The 17648-nt window shown below is 49.1% G+C and overlaps 1 protein-coding gene across 1 annotated transcript; it reads right to left on the bottom strand.

Moving 5' to 3' along the window:
• Positions 1-238: 238 nt before the first annotated feature.
• Positions 239-9667, bottom strand: Atp6ap1 (ATPase H+ transporting accessory protein 1). The gene is made up of 10 exons (XM_042667436.1): positions 9468-9667; positions 9098-9224; positions 6930-7004; positions 5326-5519; positions 3996-4036; positions 3419-3504; positions 2810-3051; positions 1550-1597; positions 1227-1458; positions 239-1060 (listed from the first exon to the last, which is right to left on the bottom strand). Exons 1-10 carry the CDS (start codon positions 9611-9613, stop codon positions 851-853), a joined length of 1401 nt encoding a protein of 466 aa, XP_042523370.1. The 5' UTR covers positions 9614-9667; the 3' UTR covers positions 239-850.
• Between the last annotated feature and the right edge of the window lie 7981 nt (positions 9668-17648).

Below are 17648 nucleotides of genomic sequence, written 5' to 3'. Positions count from 1 at the left end.
GAGGGGGACTCGCTGCCGCCGGCTCGCGAGGTAAGAGCTGCCATTGTCAGGGCGAGCTCCTCCCAAGATGTCGAAGCACAAGGATGGACTCGGCCTCGACTTGCCCTCCATTCCCACGACTGGTGAAGGTCCCAGCTCGCTAGAGACCCTTCCAACCTCCCGGTCTCCCATGGGGGCTTGGCCCGGCACCACCCCCCTTAGCCAAGGGCATGAAATAAGTAACCGAGAGGACAGGAAATGGTGATCTGACCTTATTTTTATTAGGAAGGGAATAATAAGAGCACCCCAAGCTCCTGCCAGGCACTCCTAGTGGGAACATGACAGACACCCAGTGAGCACACTCAGCCCACCTGTCGTGAAGGTCCCTTTTTCAGGCCACAGAAAGAAATCAGATGTACTGTTTATTCTTATCACATCACAAAAATAAAAATTATGATGCTAGCCGAGCTAGGCAGACAGTTGAGTAGTATTTCCACACGCTCCCAAACTCACAAACAACCTCAGGCTTCTGGCTGCAGCAGAGTCCCAGAAAGTTTCTGAAGGAAGCATACGCTACACCTACACAAAAAGCACTTACAATGCACTTACAATGGTGGACCGACAGAATAAATAAGAAATGAGACCCTAGCACTAATGTCCCTTACACTTTAGGACTCTGAATCTGAGAGCTGTCTTCAGGTCTATGCAGAATATATACATCTTGATAGGAATGGTGGGGCAGCCCCAGGAAAAGCCCTCAGCAAGTGGAGGAGGAAGCAAGACAGGCTGAGGGCAATAGGAGATTCATGCTATCCGTACGTAGGAAAAGGGGATCCACAGGGTGAGAAAGTGACCATCTCCGTGCCACAGCTCACACAATTTGGGTTAAAGAGATGGCGGGGCCTTTATGGTCATCAAAGCGATCCATGGTCTTGAGGCTGAGTATCATGTGCAGGCCGTAGGTAAAGATGAAAACCATGATGAGGGAGGTGATCAGCCCCATCCAGATGCCAGGGGAGAAGAAGCCGGCGCAGTCACTGGCATAGGAGAATTGCTCACCTGTCACATTGAAAGCCTGGATCTGCGGGAACATAGGGACACAGGTCAGACAGGATGCCCAGCCAGGGCTGCAGTCTTAGTCGGTGCACAGTCCACATATCCAGACAGGAAGTATACAGGACTGTCCACTCCATGCCCAAGCCATGCTGACATTCCAGGCCCACCCTCCTTCCCTTCCTGTTCCATACCTGGAAGTCCTGAAGAGTAATATGCCAGAGGGAGGGCTCCGTGGCCGCCACGAGGAGGTTGCCACTCTTGCGAGCACTGCTGACATACCCACAATGGAAGGAGTAGATGCTGGGTCCTGTGATCTGGGAAGTGTTGAAGGAAGCAACAGAGCCATTGCTGTGGATTTCGAGGCGCTCCATGGTAAACCAGTGTCGGGCAGATACTGAGTAGAATCGGTTACTCAGGATGAACCTGAGGGAGGGGCAGTAATGATGTCAGGGGGGGCAGGGAAGACCAGAGCCACATCAGCCCCACCACCAGCACAACTACCCCCAGGACTCACTTGAATGTCACCACTGTACCGAAGAGCTGTTCGTAGGTCAGTGAAAGCCTGTAGGATGAGGGAGAAGGGTGCTGTCAGGCTCTAGGAGGGCCTTGAGTGATTGATTTGCTTACTTAATTTCATTATGTTGTAGTTCTGGGAGCCTTGCACTTGCTAGGAAAGGGCTCAACCACTTGAACCATGCCTCCAGGTCAAATAATGAATGAACTTTGGGCAGTACGTGGATTCCTATTCAGGACCTACTGCTTGCTAGACTGGTGCTTTGCCACCTGAGCCACATTCCCGGGGTTCTCCAGAGCAGGTTAGAGGAGTAAGTCCCTCAGATTTTCCCTTTTTTTTTTTTTTTGCCCGCCCTGGGGCCTGCTCTGGGCCTGGATGCTGCCCCTCAGCTCTTCAGCTCAAGGCTAGCGCTCTACCACTTGAGCCAAGCATTACTTCTGGTTTTCTGGTGGTGAATTGGAGATAAGAGTCTCACAGACTTTCCTGTCCAGGCTGGCTTTGAACCCTGATCCTCAGATCTCAGCTTCCTGAGCAGCTAGGATTACAGGCGTGAGCCACGGGTGCCCAGCAGGTTTTCTCTTACTTAAGCTGCCCTAGGTCCTTACAACCATCTACAGGCCGTGTCCTCACCTGACAGATGGGGAAATCTTAGGCTCAATCCTAATGAAGCCAGGAACAGAGCTGGGAGCCAACACCCAAGTCCCGCACCTCCAGGACTCCTTCCTCTGGTTTCTCTGACTCTATTGCCCATCATTCTTTTAGCAACCTCTTGGGGTTGCTGAGCTGCCTGCTTTGGGCTTTGGGGGTCGTGAAAAATGGAGGATATAGGAGCTGGCTCTGGCAGCTGGTCTAGTATTCACCCATGATGCAGACTCAGAGCTGGTACTCAATGGGCAAGGGCCAGGTTCCCGGGTGGTCCTGTGCTGTTAATAGCTCAGATTCCAACCAAGGGTTACAGAGCACAGGAAAGCAGAACTCTGAGAGCTCCCCCTTTAGCAGCCCATCAGTACACACCTCAATGCCACCTACACTTCACAGCTGACCTCATGCTTACCCCCCACCCACACACCTGACCCTGGCTTTCCTGCCCTGACCCAGATCTATCCAGTGGCAGAAGGCCACGTGGCAGCATGGTCCCCCCCCAAAAACACCCACCAGCCGCCTCTCAACAGCTCTAGGAGCCAAGCTTGACCCATTCCCACCCCCTCCCTCCCCAGTCTTAGCAGTGAGTTTGCCCCACTGACCCCCTAAAACTCTTACCAAGCCATGGAGTCATTCCAGAAGGAGCCAGTCAGGTTGAGGTCCTGCACCCCAAAGGTGAGGTGGGTCAGGTCCTCCAGTTGGCCACTGTATGCCACAGAGAAGTTCTGGGCCCAGAACAAAATCCGTGGCACAGTGCGATTATAAACCACAGGAGGATGGACCACAGTTGGTGCTGCTGTCTGTGTTTGAAGCAGCTGGCGGCCTAACCCAGCAGCCACCATGGCTACATCACGGGTCACCTGCAGAAACACCCAGTAGGCCTTCTTTTAACAGCCCTAGGACTAAGACTTAACCCACCAGCACACCTTCCCTTCCCTCTCCAATGAGAAGCCTATCCACTAGCTCAAAGTCCCACCTGGTCAGAGGAAGCTTTTCCTCCAGCTTGCCCACATTGTTCCCTAGTACTGATCATATTCCCTCCACCTCTAACTCAAGATCACTTGGACTGAGCATCTAAGAATGCTGCCCAATCACAAAACAAGATGGAGGGCTGCCCTCGGGATAGAGAAAACAAGACTTAACACCAACTAGTCCTCCCCAGGGTCATCCCACCAGAGTCATCTTCCTGCCCTATATTCCCCCGAACTCTGCTGGAAGGCCACATACCCTGGAAGGGTGGACAGCTGTGAGAGCTGCTGTGTACGGGACATCTTCAGATTTGAGTGTGCTCAGCACCTGCCCAATGACCTCATCTGAAGGGTGATAAGAGCAGAGAAGCAGGTCACTGAGCAGCCCGCATAAAGCAACACTTCCTACCACACGCCTTAGAGACCTTCTGCATGATGTTAAAAGCAATGTGTGTACACACGTACACACGCACACGCACGCGCGCACACACACACACACACACACACACACAGTTGTATGTATGCATATAGAACTGCATGTCCGTGGAGGACTGCCCTTCATAGCAAAAACAATCCTTTTGTTTTTCTCAATGTTACTCATTTTAAGTCCAAAACTCCGGATTCACCTGGCCTGAGCAGAGACTGGATCCCTGGCCTCTAGCTTATACACCTCTGCCAGGTGGATCTGGCTCTAGCAGGACATGGCCAGGGAACAGTCATTATCCTGTCCAGCAGTCCCTGAGAGACAGTGAGGGAAGGCTAAGGAGCTGTGGGCAGCTCTCTGATCCAGGTGTATGGGCAAAATGAGGACATGAATCCTCCCTGGCACCACTCACCATTGCCTGTGAGAACTTCCCTGGGCGCCATCAGACCGGAGCTATGAAGGAGACACAGCTTGAGATCCTAGTAGGTGACTCGGCCCTCAAGTGCAAACAGCTGGCTTACAAGAGCTCTCTGAAGCCCACTACCCTCCCCACAGCCCCTGCAGCTGCCTCTCCTTGCCAGCAACCCACTATACTCCAATTTCTCCTCTCCTCTGGCTTTGCAGTCAGGTTCAAGTGTCTTGTCACATGCTGTTTTTTGTGCTGGTCCTGAGGCTTGAACTCAGGACTGAGGCACTGTCCCTGAGCTTCTTTTTTGCCCAAGGCTAGTGCTTTATCACTTGAGCCACAGCTCCACTTCTGACTTTTTTGACAGTCTTGGGGCTTGAACTCAGGGACTGAACTCCAGAACCTCTATGCTCGAGGCTAGCACTCTATACCACTTGAGCCACAGCACCACTTCTTCCTTGTTCTGAATAGTTTACTGGAAATAACAGTCTTGAGGGCAAGGCGCCAGTGGCTCATGCCTATAATCTTAGCTACTCAAGAGGCTGAGATCTGAGGATAGCAGTTCAAAGCCAGCCCAGGCGGGAAAGTCCTGAGACTCTTACATCCAATTAACTACCAGAAAACCGGAAGTGGTGCTGTAGCTCAAGTAGTAGAGCACTCACTTTGAGCTGAAGAGCTCAGGGACAGTGCCCAGGCCCAGAGTTCAAGCCCCATGACCAACCAAAAAAAAAAAAAAAAAAACGTTCAGAGACCCACTCAGGTCCGTCCTGAGTTAAAGCCCCATGACCGACCCCCGACCCCCACCAAAAAAAAAGCCTGATAGACTGGAGTTAAACCACAATCCTCAGATCTCAAACTCCTGAGTAGCTAGGATTCCATGTGTGAGCCACCAGTGCCCAGCTTACTTCTGGCTTTTTTAGGAGTTTATTGGAGATAAAGAGTTCATGGGCTTCCCTACCCGGGCTGGTTTTAAACTACAGTCCTCAGATATCAGTCTCCTGAGTAAGTAAGATTACCCATGAGCCCTTGGCATCAGATTGGCACTTGTTCTTTGAACAGGTACTAGCCAGCAGGGAGGATCCCCCAAAATGGGGTCATGTCTGCTATGTCCCCAGAGGTACAATAGGCCTAGGTCAGTGCTGAGCACCTACTTCTAGCTCACTATGTGGTAGGAGGTCCTTCCTGCCTCTTCTGGGCATATGTGGAATCTTCTGGAAGGATTTTAAGGTGGTACATGAGGGAAGATGACCATCTTTGGATGAACTATACCACCAAAGCCCCGAGCCCCTCTGTGCATCCCAAGGTTAGAGGCTGGAAGTGGGCATCCAGGCCATACCTGGCTGTATAGGGTAAGTGGATGAGCAGCAGGGCAGGGAGGCTGGCATTGAGTTTCAGCTCCCGAAGGGTGGCCAGGTCCACATGCAGGGGACTAGCCCCAAGCTTCTCCTGCAGGTAGGTGGTCAGAGTGCTAACTGCATACCAGTCGACAGCAGGAAGTACCAATGAGGAAGGGGCGAGGTCCAAGGCATTCTGGGGATAGGGGAGAGGCAGAAGAGTGAAGCAGGAAACAGTGGGCACCTGCTAATCCCCCAAACCTCCCTGGCAAGCCACATCCACACAGGGGTCTTACAGAGGCAGAACGTGTGTGTTCCCCTTCCCCAGAGTTCCTGACGCTTATATCCCAGGCCCTTCTACTTTCAAAATAGCACCTCTGTTTGTTTTCTCCCCAGTACTGGGATTCAACCAGACTCATCAAATATGCAAAGCAAGCAGTCTGCCAACTGAGTTATAGCTATAGCCCTTTTGGTTCTCTGTTGGTGGTGGTGTTTTTTTGTTTTCATTTTTGTTTTGCCAGTCCTGGGGCTTGACCTCAGAGCCTGGGCACTGACCCTGAGCTTCTTTTGCACAGGGTAGCGCTCTACCACTTGAGCCACAGCTCCACTTCCTGCTTTTTCTGTTTATGTGGTACTGAGGAAACAAACCCAGGGCTTACTGCATGCTAGGCAAGTACTTTAACCACTAAGCCATATTCCCACCCTGTTTTTTTTTTTATTTTTAATTTAAATTTTTTTAATTTTTATTTTTTTTATGCTGGTCCTGGGGCTTGAACTTTGGGCCTTGGCGCTGTCCCTGAGCTTTTTGTGCTGAAGGCTAGCACTCTACCACTTGAGCCACAGCTCTACTTCCAGTTTTTTAGGGTAGTTAATTGGAGATAAGACCAAGATCCTCAGATCTCAGCTTCCTGAGCAGCTAGGATTACAAGCATGAGCCACCAGCACCTAAATTTGTTTTTTCTGTTGGACCTGGGCCTTGAACTCAGCTTGGGTGCTGTCACTGAGCTCCTTTTGCTCAAGGCTAGCACTCTACCACTTGAACCACAGCTCCAGTTCCAGATTTTTCTGTGATTATTTGGTGATAAGAGTATCACAGCTTTCCTACCCCAGCTGGCTTTGAACCACAATCCTTGATTTTTGGCCTCCGAAGTAGTAAGGATTACCAGCGGCCACCTATTTTTTGTTTTGTTTTGTTTTGGGTCTGGTCATGGGGCCTGAACTCAGCCTGGGCGCTGTCCTCAGCTCTTCAGCTCAAGGCTAGCGCTCTACAACTTGAGCCACAGCGCCACTTCCGGCTTTTTTTCTTTTTGCTTATGTGGTGCTGAGGAATCGAACCCAGGGCCTCATGCATGCGAGGCAAGCGCTCTACCATTGAGCCACCTTCCCAGCCCTGTTTGCTTGTTTTTGAGATAGGGTCTCACTACCTTCGCCTAGACTGGTGTGAACTCTTGATCCTCCAGCCTCTGCCTCTCAGGTAGCTGAGATTGCAGGTATAGCACACCTTACCATCCCATATGTAGCTCTGAAGACTACAGTTCTTATTGTGCTAGGAGAGGGGACACGGGATGGCACTCCCCATGGCCTAGGGCTGGGAGACAACTCTTACCTCCAGGTTAGAAAAGGCGCTGTCCTGTTTATTTCCAAACACACCACCATATGCTGTGAAATCCTCAATGCTTAGCTAGTATGGAAGCAGAAGAGACATCTCAGGAGATTGGCCAAGGAAAAGGAGCCAAAGCAGGGGGGCCCCGTGCATTCTTAGGGGAACAAAATCATTTATAGCCTGTCAGGTGGGGCCTGGGAATGGGGGTAGGACAGAAGGCTGTCCTCCAGCACTCTTAGGGAAGGGCAACAACACAGAAGGCAGTCATGAGGTTGAGAGGCTTATGGGCAGCTGTCTTGTGGTAAACTCAGGCGTAGTAGTCAGCGGACAAGAGGAACTGGGGAGGGAAGAGAGAAGCTGGGGGAAGGGAAGAGCATTCAAGTAGAAGTCAGAGCAAAGGAGAAGCAGCTGAGTCCAGTCTGGACAGGATCCTTATAAGATGGGAAGCCCCTGCCCCACCATTTTCTGGTGGGAGGAAGTACTTAAGTCACCTGGGCTCTCAGGAACACAGTAACCCCAGCCCAGCCCCTTCCCTTACAATCTACCTGTGTCCTTTAGTGTTTACCCTTTACCCCAACCTCTACCCCACCCCCCCTTTCTCTGGCTTCTTCCAGTACGGTCAAGAGTTTATCTTAATCAGCTTCCCTAACCTCATTGTTTGGTACACACACTAGCCCAGCCTCCCCTCCTTTCTGGGCAGGAATGCTGGCTGTTTGCTGGCCTGTGGTGTGTCCATCCAGCCATAGTCTTGCTCTACATTACCCAAGGCTTTCTGCCATATTCAACACTGCACCTGACCTTCCCCCTTCCCACATGTATGACACAGCCCTCGCTCGCTGCCTAGAGGCTAGCAGCCCATCTCTGGCCCCTTTGTCTCACTCCGCGGCCCCAGTCACAGCAGCATTCCTTGAACTCACCAAAGACATTCTTTGCCATTGGTCTTTGCACCTAAAGCTTCCCCACCAGAAATGTGCTTCTCCCAAAACCACATGGCTCCCTCCCTCTCTCCCCTCATCAAGATACCATCGCCCATCACTATTATCCAGACCACTGTCCCCAGTCCCTCTGCCCTCTTAGCCTGCTTCCTTTGCTACACTGAACTACTGGCTCCTAAATAAAATGGACAGATAGCATTTGTCAATGTATCCTCGTGAGGCCATCTTCCTAGGCTAGGGTCTTAGTTTATTCTGCTCACTCCAACAGTCCCAACACTTAACAATATCTAATACATGCTAGGCGCTCCATCTTTCACCAATGAATCAACAGAAGTGTCTCCTAAAACTAAGGAACCTGAGCTCAAAGTTTCATGCAGATTATTTCTCACAGTCCTCTGGTGCAGGTGGTGTTCATTTTACAGTTGCAGAAACTATCATTTATGAAGGTTATGTATCCAAAGGCTGAAAAGTGGTAACACTAGGAATGAATTCCATTCTGACATTATATGCCACCTCCCTGAAGGACTCCGGCAAGCGTGAGCAGCCTCATCTACCATCTGACACACTAACAGAGTTAAAGGCACAAGGAGAATGAGCCAGATAGGCCACTAATGAGGAAGGGACAAGTAGAGACTTGACAGTCTCCCAACCAAAATCTGGCGCTGCCCTAGAATCTTCCTGTGATCTACACATCTGCTTTTGGGGACAGAGACCTGGAGTAGAGGAAAAACAGCATATTTGTTAGGAGTACGGACTCAAGGTGGAACCAATGTGCGGTCTCTAAGCTCTGGAACGTCAGCAAATCCAAGCAGGGAACCAAGATAATGACATCCGTTCAGCACAGGGCATATGAAGCTCTACATGAGGGGCCCTTTCCCAAGAACTCCTTTAATGATCATTACTATTAGAATTACAGTTCTGCCAAACGTTTAGCTGTGTGACCTTGGGCAAGTCACTTACCCTCATACACATCTTTTCATCTGTAAACAGCTATGATAATCCCTATCATTCTAAAGTGCTTGGTGATCCCTTGTTTTCTCCCATTAAGTTGGTGCCATTTCCATGGCTCTCACCATTTCCACTGAAGCTTCTCCCAAAGGCCTTCCCAAGAATCCAGCCACATGTCCCTAAGTCGGGACAGACCACTGGAGCTTTCCTTGGGGAATGGGTGTTGCAGAAGGGGCCGGGGGAAGGGGGTCTGCCTGGACAGAGCAGGTAAGGGAAGAAGGGGCACACCTTGTCCTGCAGGAAGAGCAGCACATTCCGGGGACCCAGTTCCAGGGCGGGATCTAGGTAGGTAGAAAGCTGCATGTCGCTGGTGATGTGTCCCTCGTGCGTGTCGGCTGCTGGAGCCCACAAGTCCCTGACAGGGGACACAAGAGGTACTGTCATGCGGGGACTCATGGCTTGAGATCCAAAGCCCATGGGATGAGCACGACATGGGGTTCTGATCGTTGTACTTGTGGAGCGCGCCCCCAGAGCAAGAGTCAGCCCTCATTGGGGCCTCTCGCCGAGGACACCCACTGAGTCAGGCGATTCAGCTGCCGCTGCGCGCAGCACAGCCCTCCCCAGCCCAGCCCGGCCGGGCCCAACCCGGCCTGCTCACCGATCACTGGACCACAACACCAGCGGTACTTGCTGCTCCGCAGCCGCCGCCGCCACCATCAGCAAAAGCGGTAGCCACGGCATTCGCCAGATCGCCAGGGCCCACTGCGTCCCGGTCTGTACCCAAGTCAACACATTCGCCGCCATCACAGCCTTTGCCTTCACTGCCCGGGAAGGCAGCTATCCCACATCACATGACCATCGTCTCCGCCAGAGCTCCGCCCAACCTGATCATTGGTTCCACATCAGACCTTCCTCGTGAATCATCGGTGATTGAACCAAGAGCTTAGCACTCAAGGCCACTCCTTTTCACTGGTTGGCTGTACGTGTCTCCAGGCGCGTAATCTAATGAAAAGGGAGGCGGGGTCAAGCTCTACCCGGTGGACCCGGTTGTGCTGGGCAGGGCCAGTTCCTCAGAGTCCCACACTCAAGCCTGGGTTTTTCTGTCTGCTTAAGGTGAAGGTGTTATCCTTTTTCCTTCAGAAAAGCCCTACCTGAGACAAGGGAGGGGAGAAATATGCCTTAGAGTGGAGGGAAGAGAAGGCTCAGGTTCGTATCCATGCAGAAATACCAGCACTTACCATGGGCAGAGAGGAGAAGGGTCCAGAAACATACAAGAAGAGAAAAGATAAAACCATGGGGGGAAACATGCTTGCAAAGACATCATTACTAACGATTTCACTAAAAAGATAAGTAAGATGAGGACAGGAAACTGCCTTTTTAAAATTATTATAAAGTGTGGTGTAAGTCAGGCAAAGAGTATATTTCTTTCTGGACAATGTTACTCCTTCCACACTCTTTCTCAATTTTCCCCTTCCATACCCACTCATAGTTGTATAGTAAGTTCATTTTCAACATAGTGTCTAGTGAGTATCACTGCTACATTTGATCATCCTCCATTTCTGTATTCTCGTATCCTCACAAAGACAGATAAACAAGACAACAACAAACAAAAATACAAGAAAGCAAAGAAACAGAAAACACTTTTCATCAATAACAGCAAAAAAAAAGGGAGGGAAGAAAGAAATAACCAGCTGGATGTTGGTGCCTCTCACTTGTAATACTAGCTATGCAGGAGGCTGAAATCCAAGAGTCACGGCTACCCTGAGGAAGAAAAGTCCATGAGACTCATCTCTAATGAACCATCTGAACTCAAAACCAGTAGGGGACTGAGAAGGTGGCTCAGTGGTAGATTGCTTGCCTTGCATGCATGAGGCCCTGGGTTCGATTCCTCAGCATATAGCTATGGCTCAAGTAATAGAGTGCTAGTATTGAGCACAAAAAACTAAGGAACAGGGCTGGGAAGGTGGCCCAGAGGTAGAATGCTTGCCTCGCATGCATGAGGCCCTGGGTTCAATTCCTCAACACCACATAAGCAGAAAAAGCTGGAAGTGGTAGAGCCCTAGCCTTGAGCTGAAGAGCTAAGGGACAGCGCCCAGGCCCAGAGTTCAAACACCACCAAAAAAAAAAAAAACCCTACCCTGCAGGGTACTGGTGGTTCATGCCTATAATCCTTTCTACTCAGGAAGCTGAGATCTGAGGATCACAATTCAGAGCCAGCCTGGGCAGGGAAGTCGTCATCTCCAATAAACTACTCAGAAAAAGTCATAAACAGCTCTATGGCCCAGGTGGTATACTGCTATCCTTGAGCAAAAGAAGCTCCAGGACAGTTCCCAGGCCCAGACTGGCCTGGGTTCAAGCCCCACGACTGGTACCAAAAAACAAAAGCAAAAAACCACAATGCCCTTGAGGTTGGAGGTGTGACTTACTTGTTGGAGTGCTAGCCCATGAGAGAAAATGGAAGGTAGGAATCCCAATCTACAACCACCCACCCCTCCCAAAAAAAAAAATAGAGGAAACTTTCTTTTTTTGTTGGTCATGGGGCTTGACCTGGAACTCTTTCACTCAAGACTAGTGCTCTATCACTTTGAGCCACAGCATCATTTCTGGCTTTCTAGTGGTTAATTTGAAATAAGAGTCTCATGGACTTCCCTGCCCAAGCTGACTTGGAACCACAATTGCCAGATCTCAGCCTCCTGAGTAGCTAGGATTACAGGCATGAGCCACTGGAGCCAGGCTAGGAAACTATTTATTTCATTTGGCCGCTTTGACAAGAGCAATCCCAGTTTGTTAGTAGTGACTTAGTGTAAAATTGTATAAGATTGTCCTTCCCTGACATTTATATAACGGAAAAGAAAGAGTAACAGCTACACTCAGAAAATGAAAGACATAGTATCAAACGAATTGGGTGGGAGACTTGTATTGTTTTCCATAGTCTTTTGTTCTCTCAGATAGTAATTATTACAAACAAAATGATAATCACAGCCCTACACCTGTGGCTCATGCCTGTAATCCTAGGTACTCAGGAAGCTGAGATTTGAGAATCGCAGTTCAAAGACAGCTCTGGCAGGAAAGCTTTTGAGACTCTATCTCCAAATAATCACCAAAAAGAGAGCCAGAAGTGGAGCTGTGGCTCAAATGGTAAAGTGCTAGCCTTGAGCAAAAAAAGCTCAGGGATAGTGCCCAGGCTCTGAGTTCAAGCTTAGTACTAGCATACACACACACACACACACACACACACACACACACACACACGTGCGCATGCACACACACACACACACACAAACACAGATAAACAGAACCAAATCTTGAATTCTCTCCTTCAGAATATGTATGCTGGCTAAGAAAAAGTGAATTTCTGCCTGGCGCTGGTGGCTCACGCCTGTAATCCTAGCTACTCAGGAGGCTGAGATCTGAGGATCACGGTTCAAAGCCAGCCCAGGCAGGAGAGACAGTGAGACTCCTATCTCCAATAAACCATCAGAAAACTGGAAGTGGCGCTGTAGCTCAAGTGGTAGAGCGCTCGCCTTGAGCTGAAGAGCTGAGGGACAGCGCCCAGGCCCAGAGTTCAAGCCCCATGACCGACAAAAAGAAAAAGAAAAAGTGAATTTCTGTTTGTAACTTACCTTGAAATGCACCAAAAATAAAATGGAAAAACACTAGGCAAAAGATGTGTGATAAGGGATTCTAAAATGTTAAAAGCAGAACCTAGGAAATGGGTGTATTTGAATGTTCACTGTAATTTTACCAGGGGATTGAGCATGATCTCTACAACTCACCTACACCCCTAACTCAGTAAGCTTTTTAAAAATATTCGCATGGTTATTATAAAAGGAATACATAGGTGGGTTATAGATACATAAATCAGGTAATGAGTACATTATTTTTTTTTGGTGGATTGTGGGGCTTGAACTCAGGACCTGAGTACTGTCACTGAGCTCTTTCACTCAAGGTGAGCACTCTACCACTTTGAGCCACATTTCCACTTTCCGTTTTTTTGGGGTTTTTTTTGCTGGTCAGAAACCTGAACTCTGGGCCTGGGCACTGTCCCTCAGCTCTTCAGCTCAAGGCGAGCGTTTGACTGCTTGAGCCCACAACACCACTTCTGGCTTTTCCTGTTTATGTGGTGCTGAGGAATCGAACCCAGGGCCTCATGCATGCAAGGCAAGCGCTCCACCACTGAGCCACCTTCCCAGCCCCCACTTTCAGTTTTCTAGAGTCTTGTCAGGGCTAGGAAGGTGGCTCAGTGGTGGAGCACTTGCCTTGAATGTATGAGTCCTGGGTTCAGTTCTTCAGCACCACATAAACAGAAAAAAATGTAAGTGGTGCTGTGGCTCAAGCGGTACAGTGGTAACCTTGAGCTGAAGAGCTGAGGGATGGTGCCCAGGCCCAGAGTTCAAGCCCTGTGACCGACAAAAGAAAAAGTCTCATGGTGGGGCTGGGAAGTTGGCTCAGTGGTAGAGCGCATGCCTTGCATGCCTGAGACCCTGGGTTCGATTCCTCAGCACCACATAAGCAAAAAGAAAAAAAGCCAGAAGTGGTGCTGTGGCTCAGGTGGTAGAGCGCTATCCTTGAGCTGAAGAGCTGAGGGACAGTGCCCAGACCCAGAGTTCAGGCCCCACAACCGGACCAAAAAAAAAAAAAAGAAAGTCTCATGGACTTTTCTGCCCAGTCTGGCTTTAAACGATGATCCTCAGATCTCAGCCTCCTGAGTATCTAGGATTATAAGTGTGAGCCACCCACACACAAGTGTGGGTACATTTCTTTCTTTCTTTTTCTTTTTTTTTCCAGTCCTGGGGCTTGAACTCAAGGCCTGGGCACTGTCCCTAGGCTTCTTTTGCTCAAAGCTAGCACTCTACCACTTGAGCCACAGTGGCACTTTGGGCTTTTTCTGTTTATGTGGTATGATGGAATTGAACCCAGGGCTTCATGCATGCTAGGCAAGCATTCTCCTACTAAGGCATACTCCCAGCCATGAGTACATTTCTTTTTGAACAATGTCATCCCTTCCCTCACTCTGTTTCCCAGTATGAACTGTATCAAATGTTCTCCTTCCCAAATTCCTGTCTATCTAGCATCTGTAAACACAGCCTAGTTAGGAAAGAGAGTCTTTGTAGATGTAATCAAGTTATCATAAAGTCATATTGGGTAAGAATTGGCCATAATCCAATGAATAGTATCATTATAGGAAGAGGGAAGCCGGCTCCGGTGGCTCACACCTGTAATCCTAGCTACTCAGGAGGCTGAAACCTGAGGATCACGGTTCAAAGCCAGCCCAGGCAGGAGTCCATGAGACTCTTATCTCCAATAAACCACTCGAAAACTGGAAGGGGCACTGTGGCTCAAGCGGTAGAGCACTTGCCTTGAGCTGAAGAACGCAGGGACAGCACCCAAGTCCAGAGTTCAAGCCCCATGGCGGACAAAAAAAAAAAAAGAGGGACACGGGGCACCAGTTGCTCACACTGCAATCCTAACTACTCAGCAGGATAAAATCTAAGGATCACAGTTCAAAACCAGCCCCAGCAGACAAAAGTTTGTGAGATTCTCATCTTCAATTAACACCAGGAAACTGGAAGTAAAGCTGTGGCTCAAAGTGGTAGAGCACTAGCCTTGAGTGAAGAGCTCCTGGACAGTGCCTGGGCCTTGACTTCAAGCCTCATGATGGAAGGAAGGAAGGAAGGAAGGAAGGAAGGAAGGGAGGGAGGGAGGGGAGGGGTGGGGGAGAGGGGAGGGGAGGGGAGAGAAGGGAAGGGGAGGGAGGGAAAAGAACCTCACAGACTTTTCTACCTGGGCTGGCTTTGAGCTGTGATCAGATCTCAGCCTCCTGAGCAGCTAGTATTACAGGCGTGAGCTACCAGTGCTGGGGTACCTGAGGTTTCTAAAATGTCATCATCCTGCTCAGCGTCCTCAACAGCCTGCTTGTTTGCCCAATAGCCAACTGCAGGAACTATTAACTCCTCCCTGGTGCCAGTACTTCAAATTCCAGGTGTGAGCCTCCCTCAACTGCTGAGGTTGTTCTGTTGGCAGACACTGGAAGCATTCCTGCTGTGTGTCATGATGCAAAATGCAAGATGTTTGACATATTTGAAGAGTCATCCTCCTTACCCACTACTAGGCAAGATACCAGAACTGGAAGTGCCTGTGATTCAGGGATCAGGAGACCTCACAGCCACACACTGTAGGTTTCACGTGTATGAAATGCATGATTCAACGCTGGAAACTCCCTGTGCCCTGCAACCCCTGCTGAGCTTTTGCTTTTATTTATTTATTTTTTTTTGGCATTCGTGGGCCTTGAACTCTGGGCCTGGGCACTGACCCTGAGCTCTTCAGCTCAAGGCTAGCACTCTACCATTTGAACCACAGTGCCACTTCGGATTTTTTGGTGGTTTGTTGGAGATGAGTCTCGTGGATTTTCCTGACAGGGCTGGCTTTGAACTACGATCCTAAGGTCTCAGCCTCCTGAGTAGCTAGGATTACAGGCGTGAGCCACTGGCACCCAGCTCTGAGCTTTCTTAACAAAACCTTCTGATTTGAAATATAATCCCCTAAAGACAAAAGCAAAAACAAAAAACAACAGCCCAACATGAAGATGCACCAGTGACTACAGAGTAAACAGACTTGTGGCACCACCAGGCCAAGAATTCAGCATTCCCAACGCTTCTCATTCTCTCCTAACCTGTGTTCCACCCCTAGCACTGCAAAACTATCTAGCCCTCTACCACTTTGAGCCACAGCACCACTTCCGTTTTTCTGGTGGTTTGTTGGAGATAAGAGTCTCATAGACTTTCCTGCCTGGGCTGGCTTTGAACCACGATCCTCAGATCTCAGCCTCCTGAGTAGTTACGATTATAGGTGTGAGCCACCAGGGCCTGGCTCCCTTTGGTAATTTTGCTTTATTTTGTTTTTTTGGAGGTAAGGTCTGACTAGTATGTAGCCCAAGCTGGCCTGGAAAGTGATGATGAAGCAAAGGTTTCCCTCAAACTCTCAATCCTCCTGCTTTTTTTTTTTTTGGGTCCGTTCGTGGGGCCTGAAGTCTGGGCCTGGGCGCTGTCCCTCAGCTCTTCAGCTCCAGGCTAGCGCTCTACCACTTGAGCCACAGCGCCACTTCCAGCTTTTTTCTTTTTGCTTATGTAGTGCTGAGGAATCGAACCCAGGGCCTCAGGCTTGCAAGGCAAGCGCTCTACCACTGAGCCACCTTCCCAGCCCTCAATCCTCCTGCTTTTGCCCCTCCAAGTACTAGGATTATTGGCATGAACCACCACACCTGGCTCTTTTGGCGATTAAAAAGCATTCATTTTGAAATACTAATTTCAATATAATTGCAGCAGTCCTATTGTCTGAATGTTCTTTTGTTACTGGTTCATTTCTGTGGTTCTATCTTAAAAAAAAAAAAAAGATTTGCTACTAACATATATTCATTGTACAAGGGGAGTTCTTGGGACATTTCAATACATCCATACCGTATACCAGAATCAAACTTACTCTTCCATTCTTCCCCTCTCATCCTCCACTTTTTTTTGGCGGGGAGCCAGTCCTGGGGCTTGGACTCGGCCTGGGCACTGTCCCTGAGTTTCTTTTTGCTCAAGGCTAGCACTCTACCACTTGAGCCACAGCATCATTTCTGGCTTTTTCTGTTTATGTGGTACTGAGGAATTGAACCCAGGGCTTCATGCATGTGAGGCAAGTGCTCTACCATTGAGCCACCTTCCCAGCCCTCCACTTCTTTTTTAAAATTTTATTTTCTTAATTTTTTTTAAATTTTCTTGTAAAGATGCTGTACAGAGAGATTACTATTACATCAGTAAGGTGATGAGTATATTTCTTGCCGGGCATTGTTACCCCCTCCTTTGTTTTCTCCGACAATCCCTTCCTTCCCCTACCTTCCCCACTCCCCCCCCACCACACACAAAGTTGTAAGGTTCATTTCTAACAGTGTCTTGTATCATTGTTGCAATGGGTCACCCTTTGTCCTTGTTTCAGCATTTTTTATTCCCCTTCCCCTCTGCTCCAATTCTTAAAACAATTTGATTACATTTGTTTTTGTATGCCTCACCTAGAGCTTGAACTCAGGGCCTGGGCACTGTCCCTTAGCTTTTGTACTCAACACGAGCACTCTACCACTTGAGCTGCAACTCTACTTCTGGCTTTTTGGTGCTTAGTTGGAAATAAGAATATCATACTTTCCAGCCCAGGCTAGGTTTTAGCTAGATCCTCAGGTTTCAGCCTCTGCAGTAGGTAGGATTACAGGCTAGAGCCACCACTGCCCAGCAACAATTTAGTTACATCCTTTCTTTCTCTATAATGATATACTGTTAATATTGTGTATAATCCTATGAGTCTTGGAAGTACACAAGAATTTCAACCTATCCTTGTTCCTGCTTACCGAAATAGCAGTAATTTCTTTATTAGGGTTGGTGACCATTGTGAGGTCTTTTTCATGAGTGTATACCAGTCCTGGAGTTTGAACTCAGGGCCTAGGTGCTGTTCCTGAGCATTTTTTGCCCGAGGCTAGCACTTTACTACTTAAGCCACAGTACCATTTCCAGGTTTTTAGTAGTTTATTTGGAAGTCTCATGGACTATGCTGCCCAGGCTGGCTTCAAACCATAGTCCTCAGATGTTGGATACCTAGGATTACAGGCGTGAGCCACCAGTGCCCAGCTATGAAGTCTTTTTTATTTAGTTTATGGACAAACTGGGGGCTTAAAAGGAACATGGGTTTCTTTCAAGAACTTGATTTTGCTCAGACATGCCCAGGAGTTCCAGCATCTTGGATCTTCTCGCTCCTACCTAGGTTCATCTCCCTTCCCCCAACCCAAGATCACAGTACTAGCTGGGCACCG

The sequence above is a fragment of the Dipodomys spectabilis genome, unplaced genomic scaffold, assembly GCF_019054845.1.
Source record: "Dipodomys spectabilis isolate Male_0828 unplaced genomic scaffold, ASM1905484v1 ptg000411l, whole genome shotgun sequence".
Lineage (NCBI taxonomy): Eukaryota > Metazoa > Chordata > Mammalia > Rodentia > Heteromyidae > Dipodomys > Dipodomys spectabilis.
The sequence above is the reverse complement of the archived record's forward strand: the minus strand, read 5'-3'. Positions and strand labels throughout refer to the sequence as shown.